Source organism: Dermochelys coriacea, chromosome 2 (assembly GCF_009764565.3).
Source record: "Dermochelys coriacea isolate rDerCor1 chromosome 2, rDerCor1.pri.v4, whole genome shotgun sequence".
In the NCBI taxonomy this organism is placed as follows: Eukaryota; Metazoa; Chordata; order Testudines; family Dermochelyidae; genus Dermochelys; species Dermochelys coriacea.
This window is the reverse complement of record NC_050069.1, coordinates 206,492,542-206,510,729: the sequence shown is the minus strand read 5'-3', so window position 1 is coordinate 206,510,729 and position 18,188 is coordinate 206,492,542. Positions and strand designations below refer to the sequence as shown.

The window sequence follows — 18,188 nt, the reverse complement described above, 5'->3', positions numbered from 1 at the left end:
CTTCAGCCCCCAACTAAAACCTCTCCAACGCATCATCAAGGATCTACAACCTATCCTGAAGGACGAGCCATCACTCTCACAGATCTTGGGAGACAGGCCAGTCCTTGCTTACAGACAGCCCCCCAACCTGAAGCAAATACTCACCAGCAACCAAACATCACACAACAGAACCACTAACCCAGGAACCTATCATTGCAACAAAGTCCGTTGCCAACTCTGTCCTCATATCTATTCAGGGGACACCATCATAGGATCTAATCACATCAGCCACACTATCAGAGGCTCGTTCACCTGCGCATCTACCAATGTGATATATGCCATCATGTGCCAGCAATGCCCCTCTGCCATGTACATTGGTCAAACTGGACAGTCTCTATGTAAAAGAATAAATGGACATAAATCAGATGTCAAGAATTATAACATTCAAAAACCAGTCGGAGAACACTTCAATCTCTCTGGTCACTCGATTACAGACCTGAGTGTGGCTATCCTTCAAAAAAAAAAAAAAAACACTTCAAAAACAGACTCCAAAGAGAGACTGCTGAATTGGAATTAAATTTGCAAATTGGATACAATTAACTTCGGCTTGAATAGAGATTGAGAGTGGATGGGTCATTACACAAAGTAAAACTATTTCCCCATGTTATTTCTCCCCCTATCCCCCCCCATTGTTCCTCAGATGTTCTTGTTAACTGCTGGAAATGGCCCACCCTGATTATCACCATAAAAGGTTTTCCTCCTTCCCGCTGGTAATAGCTCATCTTAAGTGATCACTCTCCTTACAGTGTGTATGATAAAACCCACTGTTTCATGTTCTGTGTGTGTGTGTGTGCGCGCGCGCGCGAGTAAATCTCCCCACTGTATTTTCCACCGAATGCATCCGATGAAGTGAGCTGTAGCTCACGAAAGCTTATGCTCAAATAAATTGGTTAGTCTCTAAGGTGCCACAAGTACTCCTTTTCTTTTTGCGAATACAGACTAACACGGCTGCTGCTCTGAAACCTGTCTTTACCACAGACACTATAATCATTCTTATGGCTCTTATCTGAATCCTCTCCTATTTATCAGGATCCTTTTGGAATTAAGAACAACAACAGGATCGGAAAATATGCCTTATAGAGATAGATTCAAGGAGCTCAATTTATTTACTTTATTAAAGAGAAGATTAAGGGGTGATCGAAGTGACTGCAAGGGAACAAAGATATGATAATACAGGGCTCTGCAATCTATTAGGCAAAAGGTATAACAAGATCCAATGGCTAGAATTTGAAGCTAGACAAATTCAGACTCGAAATAAGGCATAGGGATTTAACAATGAGGGTAATTAACCACTGGAATACTCTACCAAGGGTTGTGGTGGATTCTGCAACACTGGAAATTTTTTTTTTAAATGTTTTTTTTAAACAACAACATACGCTCTAGATCAAATAGGCATTAGTTCAGGGAAGTCCTATGGCCAGACTAGATGACCATAATGGTCCCTTATGGCCCTATAATTTATTCATTTTAAAGTACACTACAGAGTTACAAATTTTGGTAAAACAAAATCCCAAATGCAGCCTTTGCTCCACCTCCATGTCCCATCTGATCTAACCCCTCCTGTTAGTCCTGGGTTTTGTCAGTGTCCTTATGCCAGGTAGCCCTTCCTGCATTCCTTAGCTCTATCTTCTTGTATGTGGTGGTGGTCAGCCCCCTTGCTTAGAGAACAAACCATCTTTTTAAAAGTCTCTTTCCCCATTTTGCTCATGTGCTTCAGATGGGGGAGTTATGGGTTCCTGCTACACTCCCCTCCCCTTCAGTTTCTGTGTAGAATCATTCAAAGTCAATGGCCCTACCAATAGAAAATACATTACTCCAGTAGGAGAACGTCATTAACACCTATGGTGGATCTGCCATAGGTTTTCAGACGGTCTTTCCACTAGATATTAAGCCTGCTACAAAACAGGTGCTCTAACCCACAAAGAAGGTTACAGTACAAAGCAGAGCCCCTGAAAATAAATAGGGCTCATCCAAACAATATGGAATTCATAGTTTGACCCAGACATATCCCCAGGTGGTCACAGGAGTTAACTATTTTTTTGGTAAAATAATTAACGCAAGAAACAGCCAGCATCTTCAGATTTTCCATTCACAAAGCAAGACTAACAGTTATCAGCTGCAGAATGCTCAATAAATAAACATGGAACCATGATGGGATCCCACCAATACAAGCATTACAAAATGGGTCCAAAGAGAACATTTTAGTCTTATTAAAAAAACAAAAAAGGTCTCCGAAAGATTATCATATTTCTCCCTCATTATGTTAAATGGTCCTTTCTCCACTCCACACCTCCTTTTGTTGAGGATTATAACAAGCAATTAAATAAATAGGTCTGAACGATGATTTTTGACCTCTGGTACCTGATAAATTAATGCAAATTAACAAATCTGTGATTAACTGCAAAAACAGAGCAGAATATTCGTATTCCTGTGCAAAGCTACACAGGAATACAATTCCTCACTATCAAACCAACAGAGGAAGGGAAAAGGACTTCAACAGGGCTACAGTACAAAACAGCCAAATGAAGCTATTTTAGCTTTTCCCTAGGATTTTGGAACACAGCCTGATTCATTCCAGATGTAATCTAGAAGTCTCATTCATTTTGCTGATGGCTAGATAATGATACTTCATGTGCATCTCAAATATTAAGTGACTAGATGTTAAAAATAGAACTGTAGATTCTCAATTTTTGTATACTTTATCTGAATCCAAGAGCATTTAATGATCATCCCAAATTATATGGCTCAACCCGAGCTCAAACTGCAGCCGATTATTTGACCTCACAGGAATTATTCTAAATTCATACCAAATAAAATCCTCATCAGAGACTTAACTCAACAAGTCTGAATTGCCTTATGCATGCTCTTTAACTATAATTTTTTAAATCTATTACTTATTTGGTTTGAACTGTAATTTTATGTTCACATTTTTTCCCCTAGCACTGATCTAGAATACTTTATCTGAGAACAAGGAGTGGTTTAAAAGATAAATATTTGGTAGGCAGGATATTCTGAACACAAATTTATCTAGTTTAACCAGTAGCAACATTTAGTAAAAAAACATTAAATAAAAACACACACTACAAATGTTCATTTATTCTTTCAAAGAAAATTGCAAGATTACATTGTAAACTAGCAGATGAAGTTCAGCTAAGAAATGTACCAAATGGAAATTCATTTAAAAAGAAGTTTTGGGTCTTGTAGATCAAATTTGAATAATGGTTATTGAAAAACAAAAAGTTCAGTACCCCCAAAAGACAGCAGTTCTGCAATTTAAGTGCAAATTTCAATTCCAAGTGTCCAGAATAAATTAATTCCTAATAAAATTTGTATAGCAGATCTGTGTCTGTTTTTATATTTAAAAAATACTGTCAGTTTAAAAGGATGTATGAGGATGTAAGAAGGATACTTTTATCTGCTTCATTCTCATTCAGACATGACTAAAAGATTGCAGGCTTCTCTGAGTAGTCACCACAACAGGAAGCTCTTAGAAGGAAGGTAATTTGGATGGTGAGCATTCAGCTGTTACCACCTGGACAGGATGTGCCATGTTTGTCTGTCTGTCTTTCTTCCGCAGGATAGAAGCAACTTTGTCTGTACAAAGTGCAAACTGGTCTCCATATTGGAAGAGAAGGTTCAAGGTCTGGAGAAACAAGTATCAACCCTTGCATAATGACAGGTTTCAGAGTAGCAGCCGTGTTAGTCTGTATTCGCAAAAAGAAAAGGAGTACCCGTGGCACCTTAGAGATTAATAAATTTGTTAGTCTCTAAGGTGCCACGGGTACTCCTTTTCTTTTTAAGTATCAACCCTGTGTTGCATGAGAGAAGCTGAAGATTTCCTAGACAGACGTCAGGATATGCTTCTACGGGCACAACATTCTGAAGATTCAGAGCAGGCTGTGCAGCAGGGAAGAAATTTGGCAGCATGTGACCTCCAAAAGAAGACAGGACAGGAGCATCCATGTACCAGCAATGCAGATACAGGTAAGCAACCATTTTCATGTTCTCTCCACAGGTACTAATGCAGAGAGAAGACTAGATGATACATCTGAGGGAAGGTTTCAGAGTAGCAGCCGTGTTAGTCTGCATTCGCAAAGAAGAAAAGGAGTACTTGTGGCACCTTAGAGACTAACAAATTTATTCGAGCATAAGCTTTTATGAGCTACATGGAATGCATCTGATGAAGTGAGCTGTAGCTCACGAAAGCTTATGCTCAAATAAATTTGTTAGTCTCTAAGGTACCACAAGTACTCCTTTTCTTCTTATCTGAGGGAAGGGAGCAGAAGGAGACTCCACCAATTGGAAGGCATGAGATGCACTGTCTTAGGGAAGGGAGTTCCACGACCACCGCTCCCAAGAGAAGGAGGCGGGTGGTGGTGATGATCAGGGACGCCCTCATCAGGGGGACTGAGTCATCTATCTGCCGCCTCAACCTGGAAAACCAAGAAGTCTGATGCTTGCCAGGAGCTAGGATTCACGATGTGACGGAGAGACTGCCGAGACTCATCAAGCCCTTGGATCGCTACCTCTTCCTACTTCTCCACATAGGCACCAATGATACTGCCAAGAATGACCTTGAGTGGATCACTGCAGACTATGTGGCTCTGGGAAGAAGGATAAAGGAGTTTGAGGCGCAAGTGGTGTTCTCATCCATCCTCCCTGTGGAAGGAAAAGACCCGGTAGAGATGGTTGAATCATGGAAGTCAACAAATGGCTATGCAGGTGGTGGCAGAGAGAAGGCTTTGGATTCTTTGACCATGAAATTGTGTTCCAAGAAGGAGGAGTGCTAGGCAGAGATGGGCTCCACCTAATGAAGAGAGGGAAGAGCATCTTCACAAGCAGGCTGGCTAACCTAGTGAGGATGGCTTTAAAACTAGGTTCACTGGGGGAAGGAGGAGACCACAGCCCTGAGGTAAGTGGGGAAGTGGGATACCAGGTGGAAACACGATCAGGAGAGTGCAAGAAGGGAGGTCTCTTGCCTCATACTGAGAAAGTGGGACAATCAGCGAGTTATCTTAAGTGCCTATACACAAATGCAAGAAGCCTGGGAAACAAGCAGGGAGAACTGGAAATCCTGGCACAGTCAAGGAATTATGATGCAACTGGAACAACAGAGACTCGGTGGGATAACTCAGATGACTAGAGTACTGTCAAGAATGGATATAAACTGTTCAGGAAGGACAGGCAGGGCAGAAAAGGTGGGGGAGTTGCATTGTATGTAAGAGGCAGTATGACTGCTCAGAGCTCCGGTATGAAACTGCAGAAGAGAGAGTCTCTGGATTAAGTTTAGAAGTATGAGCAACAAGGGTGATGTCATAGTGGGAGTCTGCTATAGACCACCAGACCAGGGGGATGAGGCTTTCTTCTGGCAACTAACGAAAGTTACTAGATTGCAAGACCTGGTTCTCATGGGAGACTTCAATCACCCTGATATCCGCTGGGAGAGCAATACAGCAGTACACAGACAATCCAAGACATTTTTGAAAGCGTAGGGGACAATTTCCTGGTGCAAGTGCTGGAGGAACCAACTAGGGGCAGAGCTCTTCTTGAACTGCTGCTCACAAACCGGGAAGAATTAGTAGGAGAAGCAAAAGTGGATGGGAACCTGGGAGGCAGTGACCATGAGATGGTCGAGTTCAGGATCTTGACACCAGGAAGAAAGGAGAGCAGCAGAATACGGACCCTGGACTTCAGAAAAGCAGACCGACTCCCTCAGGGAACTGATGGGCAGGATCCCCTGGGAGAACAACATGAGGGAGAAAGGAGTCCAGGAGAGCTGGCTGTATTTTAAAGAAACGTTATTGAGTTACAGGAATAAACCATCCCAATGTGTAGAAAGAATAGTAAATATGGCAGGCGACCAGCTTGGCTTAACAGTGAAATCCTTGCTGATCTTAAACACAAAAAAGAAGCTTACAGGAAGTGGAAGACTGGACAAATGACCAGGGAGGAGTGTAAAAATATTCCTAAGGCATGCAGGAGTGAAATCAGGAAGGCCAAATCACACTTGGAGTTGCAGCTAGCAAGAGATGTTAAGGGTTTTTTCAGGTATGTTAGCAGTGAGAAGAAAGTAAAGGAAAGCATGGGCCCCTTACTGAATGAGGGAGGCAAACTAGTGACAGAGGATGAGGAAAAAGCTAATGTACTCAGTGCTTTTTTTGCCTCCGTCTTCATGAACAAGGTCAGCTCCCAGACTACTGCACTGGGCAGCACAGCATGGGGAGGAGGTAACCAGCCCTCTGTGGAGAAAGAATTGGTTCAGAATTATTTTGAAAAACTGGACGAGCACAAGTCCATGGGGCCAGATGCGCTGCAACCAAAGGTGCTAAAGGAGCTGGCGGATGTGACTGCAGAGCCATTAGTCATTATCTTTGAAAACTGATGGCGATCAGGGGAGGTCCCGGATGACTGAAAAAAGGCTAATGTAGTGCCCATCTTTAAAAAAAAGGGAAGGAGGAGGATCCGGGGAACTACAAGCCAGTCAGTCTCACCTTAGTCCCTGGAAAAATCATGGAGCAGGTCCTCAAGGAATCAATTCTAAAGCACTTAGAGAAGAGGAAAGTGATCAGGAACAGTCAGCATGGATTCACCAAGGGCAAGTCATGCCTGACTAATCTAATTGCCTTCTATGATGAAATAACTGGCTCTGTGGATGAGGGGAAAGCAGTGGACTTGACTTTAGCAAAGCTTTTGATACGGTCTCCCACAGTATTCTTGCTAGCAAGTTAAAGAAGTAGGGGATGGATGAATGGACTAGAAGGTGGATAGAAAGCTGGCTAGATCATCAGGCTCAATGGGTAGTGATCAATGGATCCATGTCTAGCTGGCAGCCGGTATCAAGCGGAGTGCCCATGGGGCCAGTTTTGTTCAATATCTTCATTATTGAGCTGGAGAATGGTGTAGACTGCACCCTCAGCAAGTTTGCAGAGGACACTAAACCAGGAGGAGTGGTAGATACACTGGAGGGTAGGGATAGGATACAGATGGATCTAGACAAATTGGAGGATTGGGCCAAAAGAAATCTGATGAGGTTCAACAAAGACAAATGCAGAGTCCTGCACTTAGGATGGAAAAATCCCATGCATTGCTACAGACTAGGGACCAAATGGCTAGGCAGCAGTTCTGCAGAAAAGGATCTAGGGGTTACAGTGGATGAGAAGCTGGACATGAGTCAACAGTGTGCCCTTGTTGCCAAAAAGGCTAACAGCATTTTGGGCTGTATAAGTAGGGGCACTGCCAGCAGATCGAGGGACGTGATCAATCCCCTCTATTTGACATTGGTGAGGCCTCATCTGGAGTACTGTGTCCAGTTTTGGGCCCCACACTACAAGAAGGATGTGGAAAAAATTGGAAAGAGTCCAGCAGAGGGCAACAAAAATGATTAGGGGACTGGAACACATGTTTATGAGGAGAGGCTGAGGAACTGGGATTGTCAGTCTGGAGAAGAGAAGAGAAGAGAAGAGAAGAGAGAAGAAGAGAGAAGAGGAAGAGAAGAGAAGAGAAAGAAGAGAAGAGAGAGGGGGATTTGATAGCTGCTTTCAACTACCTGAAAGAGGGTTCCAAAGAGGATGGGATCTAGACGTTCTTAGTGGTAGCAGATTACAGAACAAGGAGTAATGTCTCAAGTTGCAGTGGGGGAGGTTTAGGTTGGCTATTAGGAAAAACTTTTCACCAGGAGGGTGGTGAAAGCACTGGAATGCGTTACTTAGGGAGGTGGTTGAATCTCCTACCTTTGAGGTTTTTAAGGTCAAGCTTGACAAAGCCCTGGCTGGGATATTTAGTTGGGGATTGGTCCTGCTTTGAGCAGGGGTTGGACTAGATGACCTCCTGAGGTCCCTTCCAATCCTGATATTCTATGATATCCATTTCCTTAAAGGGAAAGCAGATGCTAAGACTTCAAGCTAGGACAAAAGTAAATGAGACATAATTCACGTCTTTAAAGGCCTCACTACAATAAATAATAAAATAAAGTGCACATTCTGATTTATATACTGTTGCTGTAGCAAATAAACATGCAAAGAATCACTGAGCTGATCCTAATTACTTTTACTCTTCAGCCCTTGTACATAATAAAGTAGTTCTATTGAAAGTCCAAGTTAGATGCTATTCTTTTAAACTGAACACACTGTGTTAGTGTGTGGTTTTGAGTTTAGGAGTTGGAAAAAAAGACCTTTCTGGATTTGGAACATTACTTTTGGGATTCTAATGAACTATATGGATGTGAGCCTCAAAGTGAATTCCCATTTAGATCAATTACCCACATAGTTTTACCATATACATTTGAAATGTCTTTTCCATTGTCACAAGAGAGACATAACTTGACTGTTTCCAGTATATTGATATGATGCCAAAAACAATGATAGGCGTTTAGAAATAACGTTCCTGCACAAGAACATACAGTCTACAATAGACAACGTATGGGTGAGAGAGTGAGAGCTGCAAACAAGTAGCAAAAAAGGATAAAGAGGCAATGTTTAGCAACTAAAATAGGGCATAGTGGCCTCAAAAATTCCAATGTCAAATACACTCAGATTAATAATTAAATGATAAGCAATTACCTCATGACTTTCAGGCTACTGAACTGAATAGCTGAATGTAGTTTTCCTTAATCAGAACAAATTTGACATCTAAATTTTATTGTTTGGTGTAGAATAAGCAAGTAAATACGCACAATGGTATGATTTTAAGCTTTCAATGTGCTAATTAGGCAGAGAAACATTAAGACTTGAATACTGGAGAAGAGTGAAGGTGCAATTAGCTGTGATTTAATGGCTGTGTAATGATAAGTTGACAGGGCTATGAAACTTACAGCCACAATTTCTGACTAGATGAACTCTTAAACACTGCAATACTAAGCGCTACCCCCAAAGCAAGTTAACCTCTCTAATGTAACTGTTCAGAGGTGAACACAACATTCCAACACCGGCTACAAGTTTTCAGGGACCACACACTATCTTGGCAACAGGAATGCCTATGGTTTCATAGTAATCTTAGCTCCAATTAGAGCAAGCACCATTTTCCACTCTAGCCTCATATTTTTCAGTTCATGATGATCTAGTTTATTAGATGGTTGAGTTCATCTGCTGAAGAGAGGAATCTTTTAAGCAGCCACACAAGTGGAATTCAATATCTAGGGCATCCAACAATCAGAAGTCATAGCAAATAAAAGTTTGGATGATGAGAAGGGTGCATCTACAAAGAACACCTATTTGAAAACATCTCATATAAACTGGAAGCACGAATCTTGAAAGAAAGCAAATCTCAACACTGGAAAAATGATATTTGTAGCATGGGAGAGTAGGGGAAGAGAGAATCTTTAATCTGTCATGCCACAGCCTTCAATGTCACAATCTCCAAGTCAAAACCTCTTTGCCTCACTCCCACACCTAATCTGAAAGTGGGGAAAAACCACCACCTCTGAAATAAGGAGTAGTTAACACTTACGAAGAGCTATGAGATTCTTGGATGGAGGCACTACTGGATTACTACTGCTCACAGAAATAAGCCAAATTAATGTTGCCCACAGAATCTTAATTCTGCCTCCTTGGGTATATGAATTATGATAGTCTATACTTGTACGGTTACATACAGTTTCCTTCTACAGACCCCTGGCCTCATTCAGTGCATAGACTGGACAATGCACAGCAGGATCGGAGTCATGCAGACCCTGTTCATTATTTTTGGCAATATTCTATTTGCAGTTACCACAGGATAAATATGAATTTATGCTGCTATTCAACTAACCACATCTGAGCCCTCAGTAGAGGGGAATGTGTAATAAATGAGATCGTGCAATTAAAGAACACAGTCATGCACATGAGGTAGAATTAAGGCCATATAGGCAGCCTTAGTTTTGGCATTTCCTGGGCTTTAAGTGTTCCTTTTGGGACAGTAGCGTTCAATATAAATTTTTCATATGAACACAAAGTAATGAAAGCAGCATGGCGCAGTGGCTGAGGCACTAAACTGGAATTCAGTAAAACTACTTTCTATTTATTACCCTACCACTGAGTAGCTGCAGGACCTTGGGCATGTCACAACATCTCTGCTTTAGTTTCCTCAACTGCAAAATGAGGACAATAATGCTTTCCCACTTTTGCAAGTGCTTTCAGACCAATGGATGAAACTCTTATTATGGAGAGGCAGTAGAATTTTCCTGGAGCAGGGACACAGATCTTTTACAGGGAAAGTAGCTTTCTGCAGTGCAATTCATTATGCGAGGGAATGGGGGTATATGTAAATTCTGACATTTAAGATTACTACTACAAAACTTTGACCTTTTTCATTCATATTTCCCTCCTTTTAGTACAACAGCTTCCCAGAGCTACATATTCGCCAAAATGAAAGTTAATTATTTACTTGATTCCTATTTATTTGCACATCTTACTCAAGTGCACTCATAAGCACTGTATCCTCTACAAAATGGCTCTATTAAGAGAATGGTGGACAACATCCAAATATGACAAATGATTTCAACAGCCACCTGATGTCCCAATTGGATAAATCAAGATGGAAAGCGGAGACCAAAGAATGAAGTGCCAGTAACCATAATATCTAATCCATCCCAAATAACTGCTGCAACAGGCAAAAAGACAGTTTGCCAAGAGACCAGAGAGCCAAAAGTAGCCTGCCATAATTCTCTGACACGCAAACACCAGGTTCAGTGATTCACAGCCATTGCAACACCATGAGACAAGCAAGCATGATTTGCCTCTTGTGCAACAAAGCAACTGTGCTACACTGTGTCTCGATTATACTATCCCTCTGCCAATATCAACAAGTGGCAACAGTGTAATCTTCAAAATCTTGCTTAACAGGACAATTCACTAAATGAATGTCACTCTAAGAAGCTTCCCTCTCATCCAGTGATAGGATTTTGAAAAATAGTGTACAGTGCATCTCTTATTTCAATTAAGAAAACAGCAGCCAACATCTTGAAGACCAAATATGCATGCATTAGTTCCTGAGGTCTTTCCCTGGTTTCATAAAGAACAATAGAGCCAGTGTTATAGGAGAATACTGAAAGATGGCCAAGTTGCACATGTGCCATGTTTTACTTGCTGTCTGAACCTGTTGGTATAATATTTCCTTAAAAGTGACAAGATAAAACGTCTTCTGGCAAAAGCTTGACAGAAGTCTGTAAACATTTCAGTAAAGTTCTTAGGCAGCTGCAAGAGGAGGAAAAGGTTACCCAAATTAAAGCAAGGCAGCTTGATCGAATCCCACTATTTGAAAGAAGTGTGGGGAATCAGAGCCAAAAACCTAAATGCATAGACAAGCATGTGTGCGCACACAAATCAAACGATTGTTCAGTTTGCAAGATAAGATTTTGCAGCCTTTGTCTTCAGTTAAAAAAAAAAAATATAGGAAACAGCAGTCAAAACCCTTTTCAGTCTTCTGGAACACACTAAATATCTGAGAAGAATCTAAAAAGAGGAAACAGCAAGAGATTTATGAGGTTCTGCTTCCCATGAGGACCTATTGTACTTTACTAGTCCGAGCTGTAAGCTGTTCTAGCCAAGAGCCTTCCCAATGCATCCGAACTACCCCTCTTGTAATAGCAATCCATCAAAATAAATATGTTGACAGAAATTACCCATCTGGGGTTCCAGCAAGAATATAGTATGAAGAGAAAGTGCCCATTTAGAATCACTAACTTTGCTTTCTCTCCAATTTTTACCAGTAATTCCAGTAGCCCTTCTGAAGCAATAATTATATCGAAGGGATTTTTCCCCCCCACAGAAAACCTTTTGTACATTACTGTAATAATGTTTCATTCCTATGTAGTAAAGAAATATGTACAGTTAATACTCCAGACTACTACAGAGATCCTCTGACATCTCATTTTCTAAAAGAATATCACACTTCAACAACCTTAATTTTGCCCTGTTTTGATGCCATGCAATAAGCATACAATTAGTGTCATCTTTTAGTGTTCTTATTCACAGATTAAACTGTTTTTAAAAGACTGATTTTTTTCAGTTTCTATTGGCTATTTCCGAGGGCCCCCCCAGTGTCACTATAGAGCAGAGTTAAGGTTGTTTGAGTATTTTACGTATTTTCATATCTTAACATGAATTTCTTTTAAGTTGAACCTGAACTCTGAATTTCATGGTTTGTAATACTTGTTTCTTGTATAATTATATCACTATAAAATTTTACTGAAATTATTGATATATTCACAACCTTAACTCCAATTTAATGTAATTTTTGTGGGAATTCCTGTGTTTTTAGAATTAAATATTTCCTACAATGTAGAATCCTAAAGAAAATGCTACAATGTACTATTTAATTATTTAAAGGTATATAGCATGAACATTACAACCTTTTTCTCCTTGAACTGTAACTTTGCACCCCAGTCAAGAGAAGCACAAAGCAGCTAGAATATTCTGGATAGTTTCCCTAACTCCTGACTGCCACTTTCCCCTTCCCACTAAGACTGCACTTTTCCCACCAGTTTTGCCTGTCCTGCTCTTCCTGTTGAGTAGTTCTTATGCAACAGATCATTTTGTTTTGCTTAAGAAATGTAAGATCAATTATGTAACCACAAGTGCTGCTTCTGTAAAAGGAGTTACAGGAGGTAGGCATACAACTAAACAAAAAAGGAAGCAAACTCCTCTAGGTTTGGTTTAATGATAAACCATCTGGAGGTTAGTTGAGACACACAGGTATCCTTCAGAAAATAGAAATTCAGCCCAAGTGAGAGGAACAAAAAATGGCAGGAAAAATGGAAGATGGGAACTGAGAGTAAGAAGGAATTTGAAAAGCAAATAGCTAAGGAGCTAATGAATGATAAAAGTACTGTACAAAAAACTGGTCGAGAGGTAGAAAACAAGGAGTAGGAATGAACAGCCTGTTTTCAGTATGGAAAAAAAAATCATAGTGGAGCACCCCCGCGATAGATAAAGAAAACAGTGCTAAATATACGCACTAGTGTTCCAGAAGAGGGCTGAAGAGTGAGGTGGCAAAATTTCCCCAAGGATACAAAATTATTACTTAGTTGAGACTGGAGAAAATTGAGGCACTTCAGAGAGAACACACACAACTAGGCAACCAGGCAGCATTAACAACAACAGGTGAAATTCACTTTTGACAAATGGAAAACAAAGCATATTGTGCTAGGTTCTAAATTAGTTGTAACCACTAACACCTGTTGGGTGTCACTCTGGACAACTCAATGAAAATATCTGCTAAATGGACAGCAATTGTCAAACAGGTAAATAAAGTACATATTATATAAAGAACGAGTATTGAAATCATTATATAATCAATTGTATACCTTGAATACCGTGCTAAGCTCTCAAGAGATATATAGCAAAAAACAGAGCCACAGATGAGCAAAATAATTTAGACATGACAAACTTTCAGAAGAGGAGAGATTTAAAAATTGAAATAAACTCACAAGTTTTGTAACAAGTGGTTCTTACCTCAGACTACTGAGTTGAGTAAAATGACTACTGTAGTTTCAAAAACAAGAAATCTGCACTTTCTTCTGAGCTCACATCCCTTGGCTTCACAACTACATTTAAGAATCTTGGCCCAGATCCTGGGATGTCATGAAGAGGTTTTGGTCCCAACATTGCAAATGTGGCCAGAGCTTGCCTATGCAATGCTGATCCCTCGCTGCCATATTGCACCTTTGCGGCTGCTGGCAGCCAGTGCAACGTCAGAGCAGCCTTTAAATCCGATATATTAGGCCAGAGGACTGAACCCAGTACAGGATTCGCACAGGACTGAGGAACATAAAGGCCACATTTGCACCCTGACCTCTCCCAAACTGCACTGGGCCATCCCTTTCAGCCATAATGGATTATCTGGGCCCTCGACTTTTCAATAGGCTAAACCAAGCATTAAAAGCTTGATTTTAATGTTTTTTTCAAAGTCAGATTATTAGTTATTAATACCACATTGTCAAAAGAAAAATGAGAATGGTTTAACTAAGAACAGAGTGGGTGCTACAAATAATAGTTGTGTGCATTCTTGATACAACTCCAAGTGTCCAGTGGGAAAATGGCAGGTATGTAGCTCTTAATCTATACGTTATTATGGTCTGTTAAAGACCAGTTGGTCCCATTTTCATCACTACAAGTACCACATGGCATTCTTTTTTCTTCACATATCCCCCACAATAAATTATGATGTGTTAATTCCCAACTATATTTCTAAGTACATTATTGCTCACTTAATGACAATTCAGCCATGTCAGAGCTCAGATAGTTGGTGAACACCTACCAAGACACAATCTTGTTTACCAAAAATTTACTGTACAACTTTCATCTATTCATTCCTGATACCAAGCTATTTTTGATTTCTTCCACTGACGTTTCCAACAGGCTACCAGCACTAGATAGACTACATCCTGCCTGAAAAGTGGGTGGGTTACTGCCTAACGTGATAACAACACTTGAGCTTTAGCTTAGACCCCAGGATGGGCCAGTTAGCCTGGGTTGAAAGCACCATACTCTGGTCCGAGGTTTGTGTGCACACACCGGAGCAGGTTAGGGATAAGAGCCTGGGTTAATTCTGTAGTGAAGATATACCCCCAGAATAGGAAGTTAGAAGCTATTACTTTCTTACCCTGTAATTATCCATAATTACAGCCAACCATGGCTTTATTGTCTTCATCACATCTTCAAGCAAACGATTCTCAACTGTAGACCCATCATGGAAGGTAAGATTTCCCACATGGATAGCTTTCCTCACTTCTGAAAGTGATAAAAACGCTCCAAAATATTCCTGGTCAGCAGGCTCCTGTTACAAGAAATCTGCATTAAACAAAACACAATTTTCAGCAGTGTGACCACATACATCAAGATCAAAACCCCTGACCCCTGCCAACTCTTGTTTATTCAAGACATTAGCGAGTGAGTCCACTGATACTCTAAAATAAGCTACAATAAAGGAGAAGGTCCCCCCTCCCCCCAGCTCTTCTTGAGCCTAAAGAGAAAATGGAAGGGGATGTCTAAACTGACTTATTACCACATATTTTATATGCCATACTGTTCTATTTCTGCTGTATATGGAAAGGAATTCAACTCCCATCAGAGATCATTCTATTACCAAACATGATCAGGCTTGAATTTGTGAAATATATAGCAGCTCTCTAACATTGCAAAAGTGCATTCTACAAAAGATGGCTTACAGACCAAGTGTTTAACCTGAGTAAGGCCTTGATCAGCTAAAGTGCTTAACTTTAAGCATGTGAATATTTTCTTTGAAGTCAGTGGGACAACTCATACTTTGAGCTAAGCATGTGCTTAGGTGTGTGGGTAGACTGGCACTAAATTACATTTATACACACACCTTTACTACAGTCAGGCAATTTCCTAACCCTGACATATAGAATAAGACATTTGCTTATGTTAGACAGTAAATTTCTTTTGTTTTGGTTATTGCAATAGTAAGTTTACCTGGCACTGCAAAAAGTTAAAGTAGTTGCTACATCCTGTAACATTCCAAGTGTAGGAAGAATTTGTTTCATCACCATTCAATAAAGTATCAAATACCTGGAGGGAGAAACCAAGATAAACATATTATTTAAAATAAAAACATAAAATCAAAACTGCTTCTCAATTAAACTTGCTCTTTATGTCATGTTCTTAATGAAGTTAAATATGAATTTCATTCCATTAGAAAGCTATTTAAGTTTCCAATGCTAAAGCCACAATTATAAGAGAACAGAATCTTTTTCAGTCAATTTCAGAAATATAGTTTCATGGTTCATGAACCTAAATTTGCCTCTAAATAATGTAAATATCTTTACAGTCTACACTTTCATCTATGTGTATTGCAAAGGGAAGTCCAAAGGTTAACCATTTGATGATGAAAAAGAATTCACTGCTATTTATGCAGTATATGGGCTTGCCTGTCTATAGTTATGATTACTTGTATATTTATTTATGGCTTCTAAACACGAGTTTTACTTTTAGTTTGCTACCTGATGATTTCAGATTGGAATATGGGTTACACCTGAAAACCACTCAAAAATCTCAGTCTAGGACAGATGCATTCTGCCTTCTCATTTAGTGTCATACATTTATCCTTCACAGACTGCACTGGCTTCCAGATGGGTTCTGGGTACAATTCAAGGGGTTTCTTTGCAATATTAAGCTCTTTATGGCTTTATCACTTTAAGCAGCTGGAATCTTCAGACCAATTATCCCTGATTTATGTGCCCATGGTGAGAGCATTCTCAAAAAGGCCTTCTGATCCGGAATTTGCCCCTTACCTTGGTTCAACAGGTTGGGTCTGTTACCCATCTAGATGGTGGGTTGACTAGAAGATTTTGAAGCTTAAGGAGCTTTATCATCAACTCTGTGATATTACCAACAATTAAAAAGATATGACAAGAACTTGGAATAAAATAAGATATTTTGCCTAGAAACCAATTTAGTCCCATTAGCTAGAAAAAGGAAATTAGAACCCTGGGAATTTTGCAATCTGGATCCTTACCAGATTATTCTTGGAGCTTGTTCTAAGTCCCATTAAAAATCCATAGGAAGCCTTTCAATACTTAGCTTGATCCTTTTTATAAAAGGTTTAGCCACTTCAACATGTATCCTTATGCAAAGTAAAGCTGTTTTTTGTCTTAGAAGCATATACTGAAGCATTAAACAGTTCAACATGTAATAAATGCAACTACATATGCTTCTAAGAGAAAAAGAAAGATTGAGATTATTGAAGCTAGACCCATGATAGTTCAGACACCACTTTGCCCAACCCTCAGCCATCACCACTGACTCCCTGAAGTGAAAACATAAATGTACACAAATGTAAAGAAACGAAGGCAAGATTCACATGTGCAGAACAAGAACTTGTGCCCCACTCCAACAGAAATGAATTTGAACTATTATTTTATAAATCACGTTGGCATCCCTATGTTGTGTTATAAAAATAACTGTCATGTCATACTGACAGTCACAAGCTTTGAATTCAAAATTAATTTTAATATTTTATCAAACAAGAATTAACCATAAGTGCTGAATTACTGTTTGCATGAAAGATACACTATAGAAGCAAAATTATTCTTGACTTTTGAGGGTTTTTTAAAAAAAATCAGGTTTGAAATCCGTACCAACTGAAAGTTATCCTTAAGGAATGCATTTCTTTGAAATCTGCCACTTTGTCATTTAACTTTTGTATTTTTCCTTCTCAGAAATTCAAGTTGGGTGGAAGTGTAATTTATTCTAGTAATATACTGTAAACACATTTATCATTACATCCATTACAAAATGTTCAGTCCTTCACTTTTGCTCCCACAGCCAGTCCTTCATGCTAACTCATTTTTAAAGATCAAAGTTAAAGCTTGTTTCAACAATCAAAGACAGGTTCAAGCCCAGTTTACAACATCTTGCATTTCTCCAAAATTACTAGTGCCACAAATAAGGTCATTTAAGATGGCAGCCAGCAGCAACAAGCTCAAATATCTATTAATGAGATGTGTTTATGACAAACATCTGCCCTGAACAAACAGGTACTGGTACTCTTAAAGCAATTGTAGTAACTATTGTAGTAACTTTTATTTCTTGTACAGATACAATATGCAAGTGGAATATGCAGAAATGTTTCAAACGTATTGAAGTGGATAGGTTAAACCTCTTCTTTCACTTTGGAAGCTGACATGTTTCTTCATTTTCACTGAGACAAAAATTAATGGGCTAGATACCCAGCTGGTGTAAATCAGCTTCATGGCCTAATAACTTTTTACTGCAAGGTTACAAAAGCTATCTTCAAAGTTTATTTTCCTATGACAAATACACAAGCTTTTGCAACACCCTGTTATTCAACCTATTTAGTTCATCTGTATTATGGCATGAATACAAAATACACATGAGCCTTTATCCCACAGTGGAAATGGATGGTATGCAGAACTTCACAGGACCAGGTCTTTAGTGTCTAGAGGTGAAATCCTGGCCCCATTGACATCAGCCCTAGAAATCCAGAAGTCAGTTGGGTCAGGGTTTCAGATTAGAACTGTTTGGGTTGAAGAGTAAATACCGGCCTCTGAGGTGTTGAAGAAACCTTATCCTCCAGGCTAAGATAAAGGACCTTATAAATATTATGATTCAAGCATTTTATTTGTGTGGGGTTGAGAAACAGGTTCAAACTTTTATATTTGGTACATTTTCTGGCATGATGGACACTGTTAG

General features: G+C 39.7%; 1 protein-coding gene across 3 annotated transcripts in view; it reads right to left on the bottom strand.

Annotated features, from left to right (window-relative positions):
- CPVL (carboxypeptidase vitellogenic like) overlaps positions 1–18,188 on the bottom strand; it is a 99,683-nt gene that overhangs the window by 45,512 nt on the left and 35,983 nt on the right. For all 3 annotated transcript variants that reach the window (XR_006279345.1, XR_006279344.1, XM_038391485.2), the window contains exons 10-11: positions 15,450–15,545; positions 14,617–14,790 (exon numbers count right to left, since the gene is read on the bottom strand). Coding sequence is in view for 1 of the 3 variants with exons in the window: in XM_038391485.2 (XP_038247413.1) it covers positions 14,617–14,790; positions 15,450–15,545 (270 nt within the window). In the remaining 2 variants the exon portion in view is untranslated. The remainder of the gene's footprint in view (positions 1–14,616; positions 14,791–15,449; positions 15,546–18,188) is intronic.